This window comes from Sus scrofa, chromosome 8 (genome assembly GCF_054392235.1).
Source record: "Sus scrofa isolate SSC_HxYL_T2T_F1_AM1 chromosome 8, Sscrofa_HxYL_maternal_Yorkshire_Landrace_v2.0, whole genome shotgun sequence".
NCBI lineage: Eukaryota > Metazoa > Chordata > Mammalia > Artiodactyla > Suidae > Sus > Sus scrofa.
Window position 1 is genome coordinate 78,210,763 of NC_139390.1, and position 16,413 is coordinate 78,227,175.

The 16,413-nt window shown below is 38.3% G+C and overlaps 2 protein-coding genes and 1 long non-coding RNA gene across 7 annotated transcripts in view; 1 reads left to right on the top strand and 2 right to left on the bottom strand.

The window, feature by feature from the left end:
* Nucleotides 1-5,073, top strand: part of ART3 (ADP-ribosyltransferase 3 (inactive)) — a 121,315-nt gene extending 116,242 nt beyond the window's left edge. For 2 of the 4 annotated variants that reach the window (XM_021100394.2, XM_084970777.1), the window contains 2 exons: nucleotides 2,595-2,624; nucleotides 4,493-5,073. In XM_021100394.2, coding sequence (XP_020956053.1) covers nucleotides 2,595-2,624; nucleotides 4,493-4,635 — 173 coding nt within the window. In that variant the 3' untranslated portion in view covers nucleotides 4,636-5,073. The remainder of the gene's footprint in view (nucleotides 1-2,594; nucleotides 2,625-4,492) is intronic. The other 2 variants (NM_001244205.1, XM_021100395.2) reach the window with 2 other exon arrangements.
* Nucleotides 1,908-6,230, bottom strand: LOC146400874 (uncharacterized). Its single transcript, XR_014812750.1, has 2 exons — nucleotides 6,104-6,230; nucleotides 1,908-3,760 (listed from the first exon to the last, which is right to left on the bottom strand). It is a non-coding gene; the product is annotated as an uncharacterized LOC146400874 (long non-coding RNA).
* Nucleotides 6,231-6,655: 425 nt separating this feature from the next.
* The window catches only part of NUP54 (nucleoporin 54), a 36,217-nt gene continuing 26,459 nt past the window's right edge, over nucleotides 6,656-16,413 (bottom strand). For both annotated transcript variants that reach the window (XM_003129118.7, XM_021101458.2), the window contains 3 exons: nucleotides 11,493-11,612; nucleotides 10,946-11,056; nucleotides 6,656-7,505 (listed from right to left, as the gene is read on the bottom strand). In XM_003129118.7, coding sequence (XP_003129166.3) covers nucleotides 7,377-7,505; nucleotides 10,946-11,056; nucleotides 11,493-11,612 — 360 coding nt within the window. In that variant the 3' untranslated portion in view covers nucleotides 6,656-7,376. The remainder of the gene's footprint in view (nucleotides 7,506-10,945; nucleotides 11,057-11,492; nucleotides 11,613-16,413) is intronic.

The window sequence follows — 16,413 nt, forward strand, 5'->3', positions numbered from 1 at the left end:
CATGAGCTGTGGTGTAGGTCGCAGATGTGGCTTGGATCCTGAGTTGCTGTGGCTGTGGTGTAGGCCGGCGGCTGGAGCTTCGATTTGACCCCTAGCCTGGAATTTCCAGGCCCTAAAAAGCAAAAAACAAACCAGCTTGTGGTTCCCCACATGTTTTTCCAGTATATATTTCATGGCAGATATAGTCTACCTTTAAGGTAAAATCAGGAAAACAGATATTTTAAAAGTGTGAGGTTGTCACTGAAAGCAAGGATTTTGAGGGGCCTTGAGCTTCTTTGGTCAGAGAAACTGAACAGTGTGATTCCTGTCAAGTTCCTCAGAAAGTCCTTAGAACTTATGCTTATGTGGAGGAAGAAAATTAAAAAGGCTCTCAAACAAAAAATTTTTTCCTGGGACAAGGAGAAGTTAAAAAAAAAAAAAAAAGGTGGACACAATCTGATATTTTACTGGAGAGCCGTGGACAATAATAATACTTCTCTATGCCTCAGAACTGTCATCTTTCAAGTGTGGTTTAACACACGTTTACCTCATGGGAGAGGCTCTAAGGACCACAGAGACAAAACTCAGGGTGCAAGCCCTGGCTAATGCTTGAACCGTTTCTTCCAAGTTCGTGTAGTGTTTTGCAAATAATTTTGGTAGGTTGTGTTGCTGTGGGATGATCATCTGTTAAGGTAATTAGATTTTTGGCACCTGGTAAATGACATCCACCCACACAATACTGAGCCTTGGCTGCCACTGCTGTTTTTGGGTAGTGCACGCTGTGGACAGAAAGGGCAGACACGGTTAGTGACCTACAGCGCTGATGGGGCCCAGAAAGAGGCTCTAGGAACACTACTTCCCATGTTCACCCAGATTTCAGCTGTTGGACTTATTTGGCCACAACTCCCAAGTGAACCTCTAATGACAGATGCCACACCTCATGTGTCTGCCCCTCCTCAGCTTGCTGGACCCGAATGTAGCTAGTACACTCATTGGCACCTTACCAGGCACACTGTTGTCAAAGGCAGCTGCTGAGCATGGTGTGGGGGATGAACGTGGCTATGTAGACAGACACACCCAACTTTAAGTTTCTCTTCTGCTGTTTTCCTCTGGATAACTTTGTATAAGTTACTTTACTTTTCTGCACCACTGCTTCTAAATGTAAAATCAAGAAAACTTCTGTCTTGCAGACCTGATTAAAGTCCTAATGAGAAAAAGTATAGATAAAATGAAAGGTAGTTTAAAATATTAAATGAAAATTATTATCTGAAAATCTTTTTCTCATTTAGGAATAAAAAGGTTGCAACCAGATGAAAAACCTGGTAATAAACTCTTTACTGGGGTGGAGGCACCATGGGTTCTGAGTCCTTTACCATGATCATTCAGTTAGCGCCATCATAAGGGGTCTGGGAGAGGACACTTGAGCTGTACAGCTTCTGACATCCAGTCTGCAAGCAAGGGGGGAAACAATGAGGACTCCTCTCTGTGAGTGCAGATGGCTCTTACGGCTCTCTGGGCCAGGCAGAAAAAGACACTTGACCTAAAATTGGAACAGCTAGCATCTAGCTACACCTGTCTGTTCCAGGATGAGGCTATTGTGAGGGAATCTGGAGTCATAGGAATAGCATCATCAAAGAGCTGTGTGAGAGCCATCCCACATGGGGCTGTCGTCCCATGCTCCTCACTGCACGCTCATGGCCTCCAACAAATAGGCCACTCAGTTTGGCGGGGGCTGTTATGTACTGCACCCACTCCTAGAAAGCTGGGTGTAGTGCAGGCTTTTCTAAAAAGTGGTGTCAAAACATTTACACGGGATCTCATATAATCCAGTAAGAGAAATGTTGTGATCACCAGTTCAGAGATGAAGACATAAGAATATATAGGAAAGTTAAGGAACCTGTAAATGGCTAGAATGAGACAATCAGGACTCAAAAACATTTCAAGTTTTATTCATTTTCTGTAATACAACACTTGTCTTCCAACCAGTTAGTTACAGAAAATACACCTCTAATCTGGGCTACTAGAATTGGCATCTGGCTTCAAAGCTGTCAAAATATGGCAATATTATATTATTTCAATGCTCAGCACACACTTGGAGTCAGAATAGCATAGTAATAAGAGCAGAGGTTTTGAAAGCAGGCATTGCTACCAGTGATTACCTCTGTGATTTTATGCAGGTTTTGGGGAACATCTGAATAATAGGGGGTAATTCTACTACCTACCAGGACTGTAAGAAATAAAGGGGACAGTGTACATAAAGCATTCGGTTAATGCGTGACACATAGTAAACACTCAACAAATGGAAGGTATTACGGTTGTGCTTGGCAATCTGAGTTCAATATGTAGAAAAAATACTTTTCTATAAATGAAATTTTAACCTTTCTTTTAATGGAAATACACATACATGGTAAAAAAAAAAGTTTAAATGAGCAAAAACTAAACTGTCCATATATATATATATATATATATATGGACATATACCTCTGAACCTCACATCCTGCCCCCTAGTCCCACACCCAGAGATAACCAAGTTTGTTTAATCATTTAATCAGATTTTTCTGTTTGGGATAAATAGGTGAATAATGCAGTTAACTCAAAATCTGTTTATATTTTAGAAGGCAAAAATCAAGATATCAACAATCCTAGTAAGAAGTATCTCTTTTCCTTAGTTGTTAAATGCCTGTTTTTGTGATACAGAAATATTTATTTTTCTCAACAAAAGGAACAAAATCATGTAACACAATACATGTCAGATCTAAACGCTTACATGTGCAAATGGTGGGGGGCAGCTTGACTTTGCTTCTTGAGTGATCGTTTGAACTGTGTATAGTTCAGACTTTTTTGAGCAATGGTTCTCAACCCTGTCAACCCAGTTCTCCCTTTTTAGAGTAAAAATTTTAAAAAGCTATCCTGGAATAAGATTCATAGATAAGACCCACTTGTACCCATTAAAAACAAAAACAGTATAATGTCTTAACTGTAATTTATAATAAAATTACATATTTCAATATGTAAATGCATAGATTATTCTAGAAGACATAATGAAGTGGTCAGATGATTATGTTTACTTACACAAGTTTGGATTTAGGCGAGGACCGGGAGCTATTCTGTGCACGTACAAGAAAAAGTGAAGAAATACCCTGGGCACTAGGTAGAATCTAATGTTTATTAAAATCACCCAGAAACATTTTGCTTCTGTTTAAAACTGACTTAGGTTCTGGGTTTGAGCATTATAAATAGGTTTCTAACTTACATGTATGTTTCGTGCATTTGAAATTTATATGGAAGTGGGTCGATTTTTTTCATTGTGCCAGACTGTCCATAGCATTGTGGGATACTACCCTTCTACCCCACTGTTGTGACAATCAAAAGACAGCCTAACAGATTTCCAACCTGCCTCTTATGGGGCAGTACCACCCCCTTGAGAACCACTGCTCTCTAGTAACAAACTAATGTACGAGTGCACCTGTCTGTCCATTCCCCATCTGTATGCACGTAATTGCATGTTTATAATGATGACAAGTCAATCCATGAGCTGAAGGTTTTTGTAACATTTACTAGTTATTTCTCTTGGTTTCTTTATGAAATCTGAGTGGTGGTTCCATTTGTATATTTCTTGTCAGTCTTCCTTTGAATAGTCTAAACTAGAACACAGCCAAAAGTCAGATAGCTAACATTAAGAGCAGTAGGAAACAGACCATAATGAGATGGCCAGATTCCAATATACTGCTCCACTAGTTCAGATAAATGGAAAGCAGTTTCTTCCAGAAGTATTTTCTGTCTAGAAGGAAAAAGTTGATTTTTAGCAAATCGGATTGTAGGGCTTAGCGTTTAAAAAATGCAGCTGTAGGAATTCCCATTGTGGCTCAGCAGTTAATAAACCTGACTGGCATCCATGAGGACGTGGGTTCGATCCCTGGCCTTGCTAAGTGGGTTAAGGATCTGGGGTTGCCGTGAGCTGTGGTGTAGGTCCCAGATGTGGCTTGGATCTGGCGTTTGCTGTGGCTGAGGTGTAGGCCAGCAGCTGCAGCTCTGATTCAACCCCTAGCCTGGGAACCTCCATATGTCACAAGTGTGACCCTAGAAAAGAAAAAGCACAGATATTTCTGTTGTATATTGGTAGAGTATGCATGTGAAATGTACTATCTTATTTGAAGTAGAGAAGACAGAATTAAGCTGTATCTTGCATGTAGAGAAAGAAAATGAGAATTTAAAATTTCTAAGAAATTCTAGGGAACTTGAACAACAACAAATTATCTTGTCTATACAGATATTAAAAGGCTGAGGAATCCTAGATCAAACCTAGATCAGCACACCCTGGTGATGATAGATATGAAAAATGTAGCCCCAAATCTGTAATGAACTATTTTTAAACTCTTCCTGGTTAGAGGTATTTCACGTAAGTTTCTAACTCAGCTTGAATGTGTGCTTATATATTCAGGATATATAGCATAGGCGGATGAAACTTGATATCAAAAATGATGTGTCACTGACTCTGTGTTCTCATTAACAGCTCCAGCTCCAGCTCCAGGTCCAGGTCCAGGCCCAGGTCCCAAAACCCATCACTTTGCATCTTCTGGCAAAATGCTCCTTCCAACACTTGGAACATTCATTTTAGTCGGTGCCTCTACTATAAATCCCTTTACTGCGCTGTAGTCTGACACCTTCTTTATTACCTGAAATATACTACCGGCCTCCCACAGAAATCATCAAAGGAATGATGTATTTTTCACTTGTTGGCCAAAGTCAGTTGACAAAATGAGAACTGCGTATTTGTTATTCACCTCACAAGTTCGGGTAATTGATCCATATCTCACAGAATTCAGTTTTTACTTATTTCTGTATTAATCTTATTGCAAAAATAAAAGTATGCTTTTAATTCAATAAAAGACTAAAATTACTAGAATTTCAGTAGAATTGCCAGATATTAAAATGTAAAGTTAGTTAGTAGTTTATAGAGTTTAAGATGAGTTTAATTCCTGAATTAGAATTTTAAATGTGTTGTACTCATCTTTAAAAGATCAAACTTTGACTTCAAATAGTGTATTCAGTCTCTGCTTTCTCTCGTCAATAAATGAACACTTTTTATTTCTATAGTTTACTAAGTATTTAATATTCATAGTCCCTAATTTGAACCTCATGTTAACCCAGGCAGATGGTACTGAAAGAATATTTCATGCTCAATACGCAAGGGAAAATGAGATTATACAATATATAGTACTCTTTTTTCCAATATACTGTAGTAGTTAAACAGTAGTAAGTAATTTTAGGGCTTTGGTAACTGACACTTAGAATGCTAATATTTTTAAAAGGAATTAAGGCCACTTTAAAAAATACAGAAAAGCTAAATGAAATCTAAACTAGGCATGAGAGGTTTGATATGCTTTAATTTTATCATTTACCTAGCTTCATACTCAGAATTTTGAGTGGACTGAACATCTATAAATTGTGCTGGGGAATACTAGTCATGAGGCCAAAGTGAGCCTTTCTTTCTTGTGTCCCCCAAGTCTACAATTTGGTTATCACTTGCTTGGAACACAACTCAGGTACAGACCAAATCCAGTTACCTAACCAGTTAATGAACAAGGAAGGATCACAGGCTTGCCTTACACACATAGTCAGCAGCAGGATCAAAACTTAATCTGGGCCTGTCTTTGAAAAGCCCTGAGCCCTGTCTAGGGCTGGTGAAATCAGAAACCTGATAATATAATATCAGAGCACAAAAAAACAAAAGGCTAGAGAAGTGAGCACAATGTGCGTTGATTAGCCAGCTGCCCAACAGAGAATGTGGCTCAATGAGTAACAATTCTCATCTGTTAGATCAACAACTCTTGCTATGATAAGATGGCATGCAGGGGAACACACTCCTTCCACATGCACTACGTGGATGAGAAGAATGGAAGTGCTTATCTTCTGGGCCAAGGAGCAAACGGAGAGAAAAAAATTCCTCCCACCACTGTTGGAATTGCAGCAATGAGTAGGAAGGTATGATGAAAGGGTGGTACAGAGAGGAGTATATAACAAGTTTGCCTGACGTAAACTTGCAAAAGTGGCTGCACACTTCTAGCAGCTGTCATGGAAAGAGAGAATGAGCTGTAAAGTTTGTTTCCTACAAAACTGTTACCTGGTCTGCATCTAGACAGAAAGTCCTTCAGTGGGACCCAAGAGGATGGCTCTGGCTGGACATACAGTGCGTCACACTCCTCACTATCTTCACAGGCAACACGGTGGCAAGGTTCCTCAGGCTGTTTCTTACGATAAACATCATAAGCCAAAGCATTACCCAGAAATGTCAAGTTAAAGCATTAAGTTTAATGCTTTAACTTTTAATGCATCCTTAAGAGGGGCAGACATGATGCAGCCCAAGTGTGCAGTCTGCAGTCAGAAAAACTCTTAAAATTATCTAGTTAAAAAATCACTGTTGCACATCATCAGGTCTATTCAGATTTTCCAGTGTTCTCAGATACAACATATTAGAGAATTCTGTATCCTAGATGACTCCTGAAGGAATTTTTATTTGCTACACCCTCATCAAAATATATCAGTGTTGATACATTTTCCTAGGAGGGAAAAGTCAGACTTAAAACCAGGATGAAACTGAGTTGTGATTATGATTTAGTACTTGTGTGGACATGAATGGTCATTCTCCAAGAGCCAAATAAAGCACCAGACAGAATTATATAAAAAGTAATTACAATCAACAATTTATTCATGTTTATCTTTTTTAGAAATAAAAAAGTTTAAAAAACAAAAAAGTTGAAAAATGATAAAACATAACTTTGTTATATCCTAATTGCTTAGGTGTGTTCTGTAAATTCCAAATAAGTAAAATAATATAAAAATATATTTTCAAATCTTTATAGAATGAAAAGAAAACCACATTAATCATTAAATACTTAGATTTTTCTTTGCTCCTCTTCCCACAGATGAATTCACAAATATAAAAACTGATGTACATTTACATTTTGAAGTACAAATCTCCAACAGCCAAATGATTATACAGTTTATTTTGTTATGTGCAAAGTTGATATTTCATATTTACTTGCCACGGAAAGCAGAGTTCAGGCTCAATGGAGAATAATCATTAAACACTGATTGTTTTGAATGATGCTGCTGTAAAAATGTACAATAGTACATATTTTTTGTAATTACATATTCTCTTAAAGTAATTACAGCTTTTAGATGTAAATCTTTCAAAGGCTATCTCTGAAGAGCAGTTAAATGACTCATTTCAGATTCGATGATTAATAATTTACCAGTAACCTTCTCAAAAACCAAGCCAGGAGAGAGGATTGGTTTTTTCCCCCCCTCCATGTGGTCAGTTTCATTCTTAAGGAAAGCTTGGTGTATAACAAGAAGATGTACGTCACAAACCTTAAACATGAGTTTGTGAACTGTCAACTGAAGACACCACTTCTGATGTGGAGGGTTTCATTCAATCCGTGTTCTACCAACTTGATATCTTCTAGGTCATCTTTTATGATGCTAATCAAGTGGCTAAGGCCTTCCTGTTGTTGTTTCAAATGCTAAAAGAAATTGAAATAGTAACATATCACTCCAGGCTACTCAGAGGAAAAAATTAGTTTTCACTATTTCACTAACAATACAGCACTTAGTATCTGCCCTAAAAATACGCATATTTAGACATTTGCACTGTATCATTTGCTAAGACTTTTATATGACCTACAGTAAAATACTATGGTGAAAAGCAATAAAATATATAATGAACAATATATGCAACAGAAATTTTACAAAAGACAGATGTTTATTAGATTCCTTTTACCAACCTCTGACTAAAAAAGATACGTTAAAACAATGTAGGAAGATACTCAAATGTGGATGACGAACAGAATAATCGTCCTGAAAACTGAGGATTTCCATGTTTTGAAGTACAAAGCGATGATAACAGTGATAACTACCAACTGCTAATATTTTGAAGCATCCTTCCCAGATGTTAAGGCAGCTGTAAGAGCTTCATGGGCATTAACAAACTTATTTAAAATCCCTTTGCAGAGTTCGTCACGGCTCAGTGATTAATGAACCCAACTAGTACCCAAGGAGACACAGGTTCAAACCCTGGCCTCGCTCGGTGGGTTAAGGATCTGGCGTTGCTGTGAGCTGTGGTGTAGGTCGCAGATGCGGCTGGGATCCCACGTTGCTGTGGCAGTGGTGCAGGCCGGCAGCTGTAGTTCCGATTGGACCTCTAGCCTGGGAACCTCCATATGCCGCAGGTGCGGCCCTAAGAAGACAAACGAAATAAAATCCCTTTGAGCACGCACCCTTTGGGGGGGTGGGTACCATCATTACCTCTTCTCTACAGATAAACTGAGAAACAGGTAACCTGCTCAAGGTCATAAACTAAGTGATGAGCCATGATTCAACCCAAAACAATATACTGCTTTTCGTCATTTTAGGTAGGTGTTTATATTATTCCCAGTTTTACTGCATACATAAACACTTTCATATAGTTCTTGACTCCAGTGTGCTGGAATCTATTTTACTGTAAATAACCTTTTTTTGCTGTTTTTTAGGGCCATGCGCATGGTATATGGAGGTTCCCAGGCTTGGGGTTGAATCAGCTGTAGCTTCCAGCCTACACCACAGCCACAGCAATGCAGGATCCAAGCTACTTCTGTGGTCTACACCAGAGCTCACAGCAACGCCAGATCGTGAGCAAGATCAGGGATTGAAACTGCAGCCTCATGGTTCCTTGTTGGATTCGTCTCCACTGCACCATGAGGGGAGCTCCTACTGTAAATATTTACAATGGAATATAATCGAATGTACGCATACTTTTAAAGAACCCAGGAGCCAACTAGTTTTTAGCTGCATAAAATGGGAATATTCATTCTAAGAAACGTAATAAAATCAGATTTGTTGATGACATCTATAGCCACCTAAAATCCTCAGGGCCATGCCAACCAGCCATGCCAATTAGTGGCACCTAACAAATTCCACAAAGTTTACCATCTTAATATATTTTTTTAGACACAGGTGATGGCTGGACAGCATTTACTAAACCAGTGTATAGATTTATACCAATGAAAACATGCTAGAAAAGTACTTACTCGCTTTTCCATAGAAAGTGAATTTTAGACAAGCAGCTGCAGGTTTTGCCTACCCTAGCCTCCACCCAGGTCCCCGAGGGCTGACAAGATCAGTAACTCTATGTAGTTATAATTTGTATGTGGCATCGTATAAGTGGGAAAGATGGGATAGAAGGAAATTATTTCTCAAACTCCAATGCGCATACAAATCACTGTGATCTTGAAAAATTTGATTAAGAAGGTCTGGAGTGAGGATAGATTCTGCATTCCTTTTGCGCGCGCGCGCGCGTGTGTGTGTGTGTGTGTGTGTGTGTGTGTGTGTGTGCTTTTTAGGGCCGCCCCCAAGGCATATGGAGGTTCCCACGCTAGGGGTCCAATCGAATCTACAGCTGCCGGCCTGCACCACGGACAGCAACGCAGGATCCGAGTTGCATCTGTGACCTACACCACAGCTCATGGCAACACCAGATCCTTAACCCCACTGAGTGAGGCCAGGGATCGAACCTGCAACCTCATGGTTCCTAGTCAGATTCATTTTGGCTGTGCCATGACAGGAACTCCATACTCTGCATTTCTAATGACTTCCCAGCTACCACTGCCACTGCCTTATGCATTGGGTAACAGAGTCTAGGAAGCTTTGGTGTCTGTATTACCTCTGAATTTATCTTTCGGGAGAGGCAGGGGAGAGAATGATTCACTTTTTTTTTTTTTTTTTTTTTTTTTTGGTGGTAAAATACACATAACATGAAGCTGTCCATTTTAACTTTTTTTTAAAAATAGCCACGTCATGCCATATAGAAGCTCCCAGGCCAGGCAGGGAATGAATCCAAGTCACATCTTCTGCAACATTGGATCCTTTAACCCACTGTGCCAGACCGGGGATTGAACCTGTGCCTCCACAGCAACCCAAGCCACTGCAGTCAAATTCTTAACCCTCTGCACCACAGTAGGAACTCCTATCTTAACCATTCTTAAGTGTGTAGTTCAGTAGCACTGAGTAAATCATGTGGAACCAGCATCTATGTGTAAAACTTTTTCATCTTCCACAAATTGAAATTCTGTACCCATTAAACCCTAACTTCCCATTCCTTCTCCCCCAGCCCCTGGCAACCACCATTCTACTCTCTACGAGCTAGACTACTCTAGGTACCCCAAATGAGTGAATCATACAATTTTTGTCCTTTTAAATCGGTTTGTTTCACATAGCACAATGTCTTCAAGGTTCATCCCTGTTGTGTGTGTTAGAATTTCCTTTTAAGTGTGACAAATTTTCCATTGTCTATATATTCCATATTTTGCTTATTCCTCCATCTATAGACACTTGGATTGCCTCCACTTTGCTCCTGTGAATAATGCTGCTATGGATGTGAGTGTACAAATAGCTGAGTCCCTGCTTTCGATTCTTTTAGGTGTGTACTGAGAAGCAGAACTGCTGGACTATATGGTAGTTCTATGTTTAATATTCTGAGGAACCATTTTCCATAGTGGCTGCATGCACATTTTACACTGCCCCCAGCAATGCATGAGGGTTCCGTTTTCACATCCTCTCAACACTTATTTTTTTGGTTTGTTTCGTTTTTTTCCCCCGATTATAGCCATCCTTATGGATGTCAGGTGGTACATTCAACTTTTTAAAAGTTCATTCTAGGAGTTCCTGTGGTGGCGCAGGGGAAATGAATCCGACTAGGAACCATGAGGCTGCGTGTTCAATCCCTGGTCTCGCTGAGTGGGTTAAGGATCTGGCGTTGCCATGACCTGTGGTGTAGGTCGCAGACGAGACTTGGATCTGGCATCGCTGTGGCTATGATGCAGGCTGGCGGCTGTAGCTCCGATTAGACCCCTCGTCTGGGAACCTCCTCATGCCACGGGTGCAGCCTTAAACAGCGCAAAAAGAAAGTTCATTCTAGTATAGCACTTACCTGCTTGATTTCTCGCAACAGATCTGCATCTATATAATATCTTTCTTCAGATCTGACTGCTCCAAAATGATTCTGCATCCTGATTTGGGACATCAGTTCATTGAGTCGGCCCTAAAAATAATACTGGTATGAATTACAACTGCTCACAACAGCAACCATTTCTAAGAATGTTTTATCTTAAAAGGATAGGTGGCACTAAGGTGTCAGTTCCCCCTCTGTACATTATTTGAAACATTAATACAAGCCCAGAACATCATGATTAAGAGTCTACTTTAAGACAGTTTGGGGGGTGGGGGATGTGCTTGGGCTGTGGGATGGAAATCCTGTGAAATTGGATTGTTATGATCATTATACAACTACAGATGTGATACATTCTTTTGAGTAATAAAATTAAAAAAAAAGTCTACTTTAGAAAGCAAATTTGGATTAAAGCCAGCAAATACTTAATAAAAACAAGTATACATAATTCCTTTCTGAAGACCAAGTAACATTTCTCTGCAGATCCACCTGAAACAAATTCTAGCTTTAGGCTCTGATAAGTGCTTACCTTAAACTGAGTGGGGGCATTTAGTTCACACTGAATTGTATCTAGCTGAACTCGCAACTGCTCTTCATCAGCTTGGATGGCATATCCACTCTTCCTCTGAATTTCCTGTTTGATTAGGACCTATATAAAGAAAACCCACCAATATGGATAGAATCAACTCTTTTCAGTTACGCATGTAATTTTATTATACATCAATTGTTGAAAGAAATTAGGTTAATACATTAACAACAAACAGTATAACGGTTCAAGATCTGAATCATGTCTGCACATTTTTATTAGGCAATTTACATTCATTTGTTACTTTTAATGACTATGTAGTTTTCATGCATTATTATTAAATTACTTAATAAAACCAATAATTTATTCAAGTATTTTTACACTGAGGGGCATATATCTTGTTTCTAGTTTTGACACTATGGACAACGCTATAATAAACATCTTTGTGTATATATACAAGAAAGAGAGTGCTGGGCTTAAAAGTATGTGTGTTCAGTCTTCAGAAGCTGCTAGATTCCCAAAAGATCCTAACAACTTATATTCATAAGCTACATATGACTACCCTTTTCCTCACATGATTTACTCAGTGCTACTGAACTACACACTTAAGAATGGTTAAGATAGGAGTTGAAAAAAATAATAATAATGTGTAGGAATTCCTGTGAGCAATAGATCACGAAGTTAAATTTTTTCCCAATCTGATAAGTATAAACGCATCTCACGAAATTTGAAAAAATTTGCATTCCCCTGAATGCTAAAGCACCATCCATCTTTTAACTGACAAGAACTATTTTGTATTTGCTCTTCTGTGAACTGCCTTTACACATTATTATTATTTTTTTTTTTTTTGTCTTTTTTGCCTTTTCTAGGGCTGCTCCCATGGCATATGGAGGTTCCCAGGCTAGAGGTCCAATCAGAACTTAGCCACCTGCCTACGCCAGAGCCACAGCAACGCGGGATCCGAGCTGCACCTGCTATCTACACCACAGCTCACGGCAACGTCGGATCCTTAAACCACTGAGCAAGGCCAGGGATCGAACCCGAAACCCCATGGTTCTTAGTTGGATTCGTTAACCACTGAACCACGATGGGAACTCCTACACATTCTTTATTCATATTTCAGTTGGGGTTTTTTGGGGTCAAATTATATAAGATCTCTGTATAACAAACACTACAACTAAAATCGGTGCTGTCTGCAAATTCAATTTTTTTCTTTTTAAAATAATATTTAAATTTTCTAATTCTTACATAGTCAATTTTGTTTTACTTCCTGGCTTTTTGGCCAAAAACCTCCAATCCTAGGTTGTACACCCCCACCTCAAAAATTTCTTAAAGTCTTCGATGTACTTTACTTTTGTCTATGGTATGATACAGTGACCTAATTTTATTTCATTTTCCAGATGGACAGTCAGTTGCTCTAGCATTATTTGTTAAATAAATCCACTGAACTGAAATACCACCTTTCTCATATTAAGATACAGGTGCATCTCCAAAAACAACACAGATGGCCAAAAAGCACATGAAAAGATGCTCAACCTAATTATTAGAAAAATGAAAATCAAAACTACAATGAGCTATCACCTCACACCAGTCAGAATGGTCTTCATCAAAAAGTCTACAAACAGCAAATACTGCAGAGGGTGTGGAGAAAAGGGAGCCCTCCAACACTGCTGGTGGGAATGTAAACTGGTGCTACCACTATAGAGAACAGTATGGAAGCTCCTCAAAATACTAAATCTAGAACTACCATATGATCCAGCAATCCCATTCCTGGGCATATATCCAGAGAAAACCATTATTCAAAAAGATACATGCACCCCAATGTTCACTGTGACACTATCTACAACAGCAAAGACATGGAAACAACCTCAATGTCCATCGACAGAGGAGTGGATAAAGAAGATGTGATACATATATATACAATGGAATATCAGCCATAAAAAGCATGAAATAATGCCATCTGCAGCAACATGGATGAACCTCGAAAATACCATACCAACTGAAGTACGTTAGAGAAAAATATGAGATCACTAATGTGGAATCTAATAGAAATCATGCAGTAGAACTTACCAGAGAAACAGATTCAAAGATTTCAAAACCCTTTATCAAAGGGGAAATGGGGATGGCATAAACTAGAGGGGTTGGGATTGATAAATACACACTACTACAAACAAAAGAGATGGCTAACAAGGACCTATTGTACACCACAGGGAAATTTCCTCGACACTGTATGATAACCTATACAGGAAAAGAGTCTAAAAAGGAATGAATATATATATATGTGTGTAACAGATTGACTTTGCTGTATGCCTGAAATTCATACAATTTTCCCAGTCAACCATATTCCAATAAAATTAAAAAAAAAAAAAAAAGACAGGAGCATCCATTTCTGGATTCCCTATTCTGTTCTATTGATCTTTATGTCCCAGTCGGCATATTGATTTGATTATAAGAGCTTTGAAATAGGTTCTAAAATTTGATAAAACAAGTCCCCTTCACTATTTTTTTTGGTCCCCAAAAGTTGTTCTCAAAATACTTATCCTTATTTATGAACTAAAAGATTTTAATCAATTTTTAAGTTGTAATTCATTTTACAATTTTACAAAGTACATATTTTGTTTATCTAAGAGAATGGTTTGTCTCTCTACTTGTGAAAACTTTAATACACTGATTTTTGTACATTTACCTCATACTGAGCCATATTACATTAACATTATAGTTTATTTCCTTAGGTTTTCTAGATATACAATCATGTCACCAGCAAAGAGATAATTTAATCTCTTTTCAATGTTTATATTAGTTAACTACTTTGCTCATTATATTTATGAAAACCTCTTCAGATAACAGTGAATTTTTTAATAATACTGGGTAGCAGGGTTTAGTTTCTGAATGTGATTTTAGTGCTTTGCTCAGAGTATTTGCTGTTCATTTTTGGTAACTAGTCTTTATTATATATTTTCCTTTCACAAGTTGATATGATAAACTATGCTGATAGATAATCCTGCTATAGAACCAATCCTCCATTCCTGAAATGAACCCTACTTAGTCAAAGTGTATTCCTTTAGAATTTGATAAATCGTTGGATTCTCTTTATTTATAATTTCATTAAGAATTTCTGCCTTTGTTTTCTTTGGCCAGGTTTACTGAGGAACGATCACATACAACAAAATTCATCCTTTTTAGGTGCACAGTTCTATGTATTTGGACAAACAGGTTACCATCACCACAATCAGGATATACAACATTTTCATCCCCCACCCAAGTTCTCTCCTGGTCCCTGGAGTCTCCTCTCCCCGTACCTCCTGCTCCTAGCGGCTCCTGATCTGTTACTCACCTCTAGTTTTGCCTTTTGCCTGTGTCACATAATTGGAAACATGCCATATGTAGCCTTTCAGTCTGGCTTCTTAGCATAATTGGCATCTCTATTACAATTATCTGTTTATAGATTTTTATTTGGGGGGGTTGCTAAAAACAGAGATGTAAAATGGTGCTGTTCTGGAAAGGTCTGGTAGTTTTTCAAAAAGTTGAACATTGAGTTACCACATGATCAAGCAATTCCCAGCCTAAGTTTATGTACCCAAGAGAAACAAAAGCATACAACTACACAAACACCTGTACACTTGGGCTAACAGCATCATTATTCAAATAGCCAAAAAAAATGGAAACCACCAAGACATTCGTCAGTTGATGAATGTGGTAGATAAAATGTGGTATATTCATGTAATGGAATGTTATTCAGCAATAAAAAGGGATGACGTCCTAGTACATGCTACAACGTGAACAAACCTTGAAAATAACATGCTATGCGAAAGCCAGTTAAAAAAAAAAATACCACATATCATATGATTTCATTTGTATGAAATGTCCAAAAGAGGCAGATCCATAGAAACAGAAAGTGGCTGCCTACAGCTAAGGAGTTTGGGATGAAACAGGGAGTGGCTGCTCATGGGTATGGAGTTTCTTTTTATAGTGATGAAAATATTCTAAAATTGTGGTGATGGTGGTACAACACTGTGAGTACACTAAAAATCATTGAATTATACACTTTAAATACAAAAACCATATGGTGTGTGAATTATATCTCAATAAAGCTGTTTTAAAAAGCAGCAGCTGTCTATTTCATTTTTGTCTGAAAAAAAGTAATTTTGGAATAGCTCTTTCATCATCAGATAAAATTCAGCAATGAAACTATCTGACCTTGGTGTTTTCCATGGCTGCCCTTTAATTACTTTCCCAATTGCTTCTATGATATTTGTCTATTTAAGATTTCTCCCTATATATCAATTTTAATAATTTGCATTTTGTGAGAAAATCATGTTTTCCTCCAACTTCCGTATTTATTGCCCTGAATTGCATGTAGTATTTTCTCATGCTCTTGTGTGTATCTGTGCTTATGTCCCTTTTCTCACTTCTAATTTTTCTTCCTTATGCAGACTCATGATAGCCATTTTTTTTTTTTTTTGTCTTTTTGCCATTTCTTGGGCCGCTCCCGCAGCACACGGAGGTTCCCAGGCTAGGGGTCTAATCGGAGCTGTAGCCACCAGCCTACGCCAGAGCTACAACAACGTGGGATCCGAGCCTCGTCTGTAACCTACACCGCAGCTCAGGGCAACACCAGATCGTTAACCCACTGAGCAAGACCAGGGATCAAACCCGCAACCTCGTGGTTCCTAGTCGGATTCGTTAACCACTGTGCCACGACGGGAACTCCCAATGTTAGCCATTTTAATGGTCTTTCAAAAAAAAAGCTTTTCAATTTATTCTATTATGACTAACTTTTTTCTGTTTTACTCATTTCACATTATCTTTATTCTTAGTTTCTCTTGGCTTATCTTAAATATTTTTCTAACTTAAGATTAAGTACTAAGTTCTTTATTTTTTGCATTTGAACTTTTAAAAATGAAGATTTTTTTTAAGGCTATAA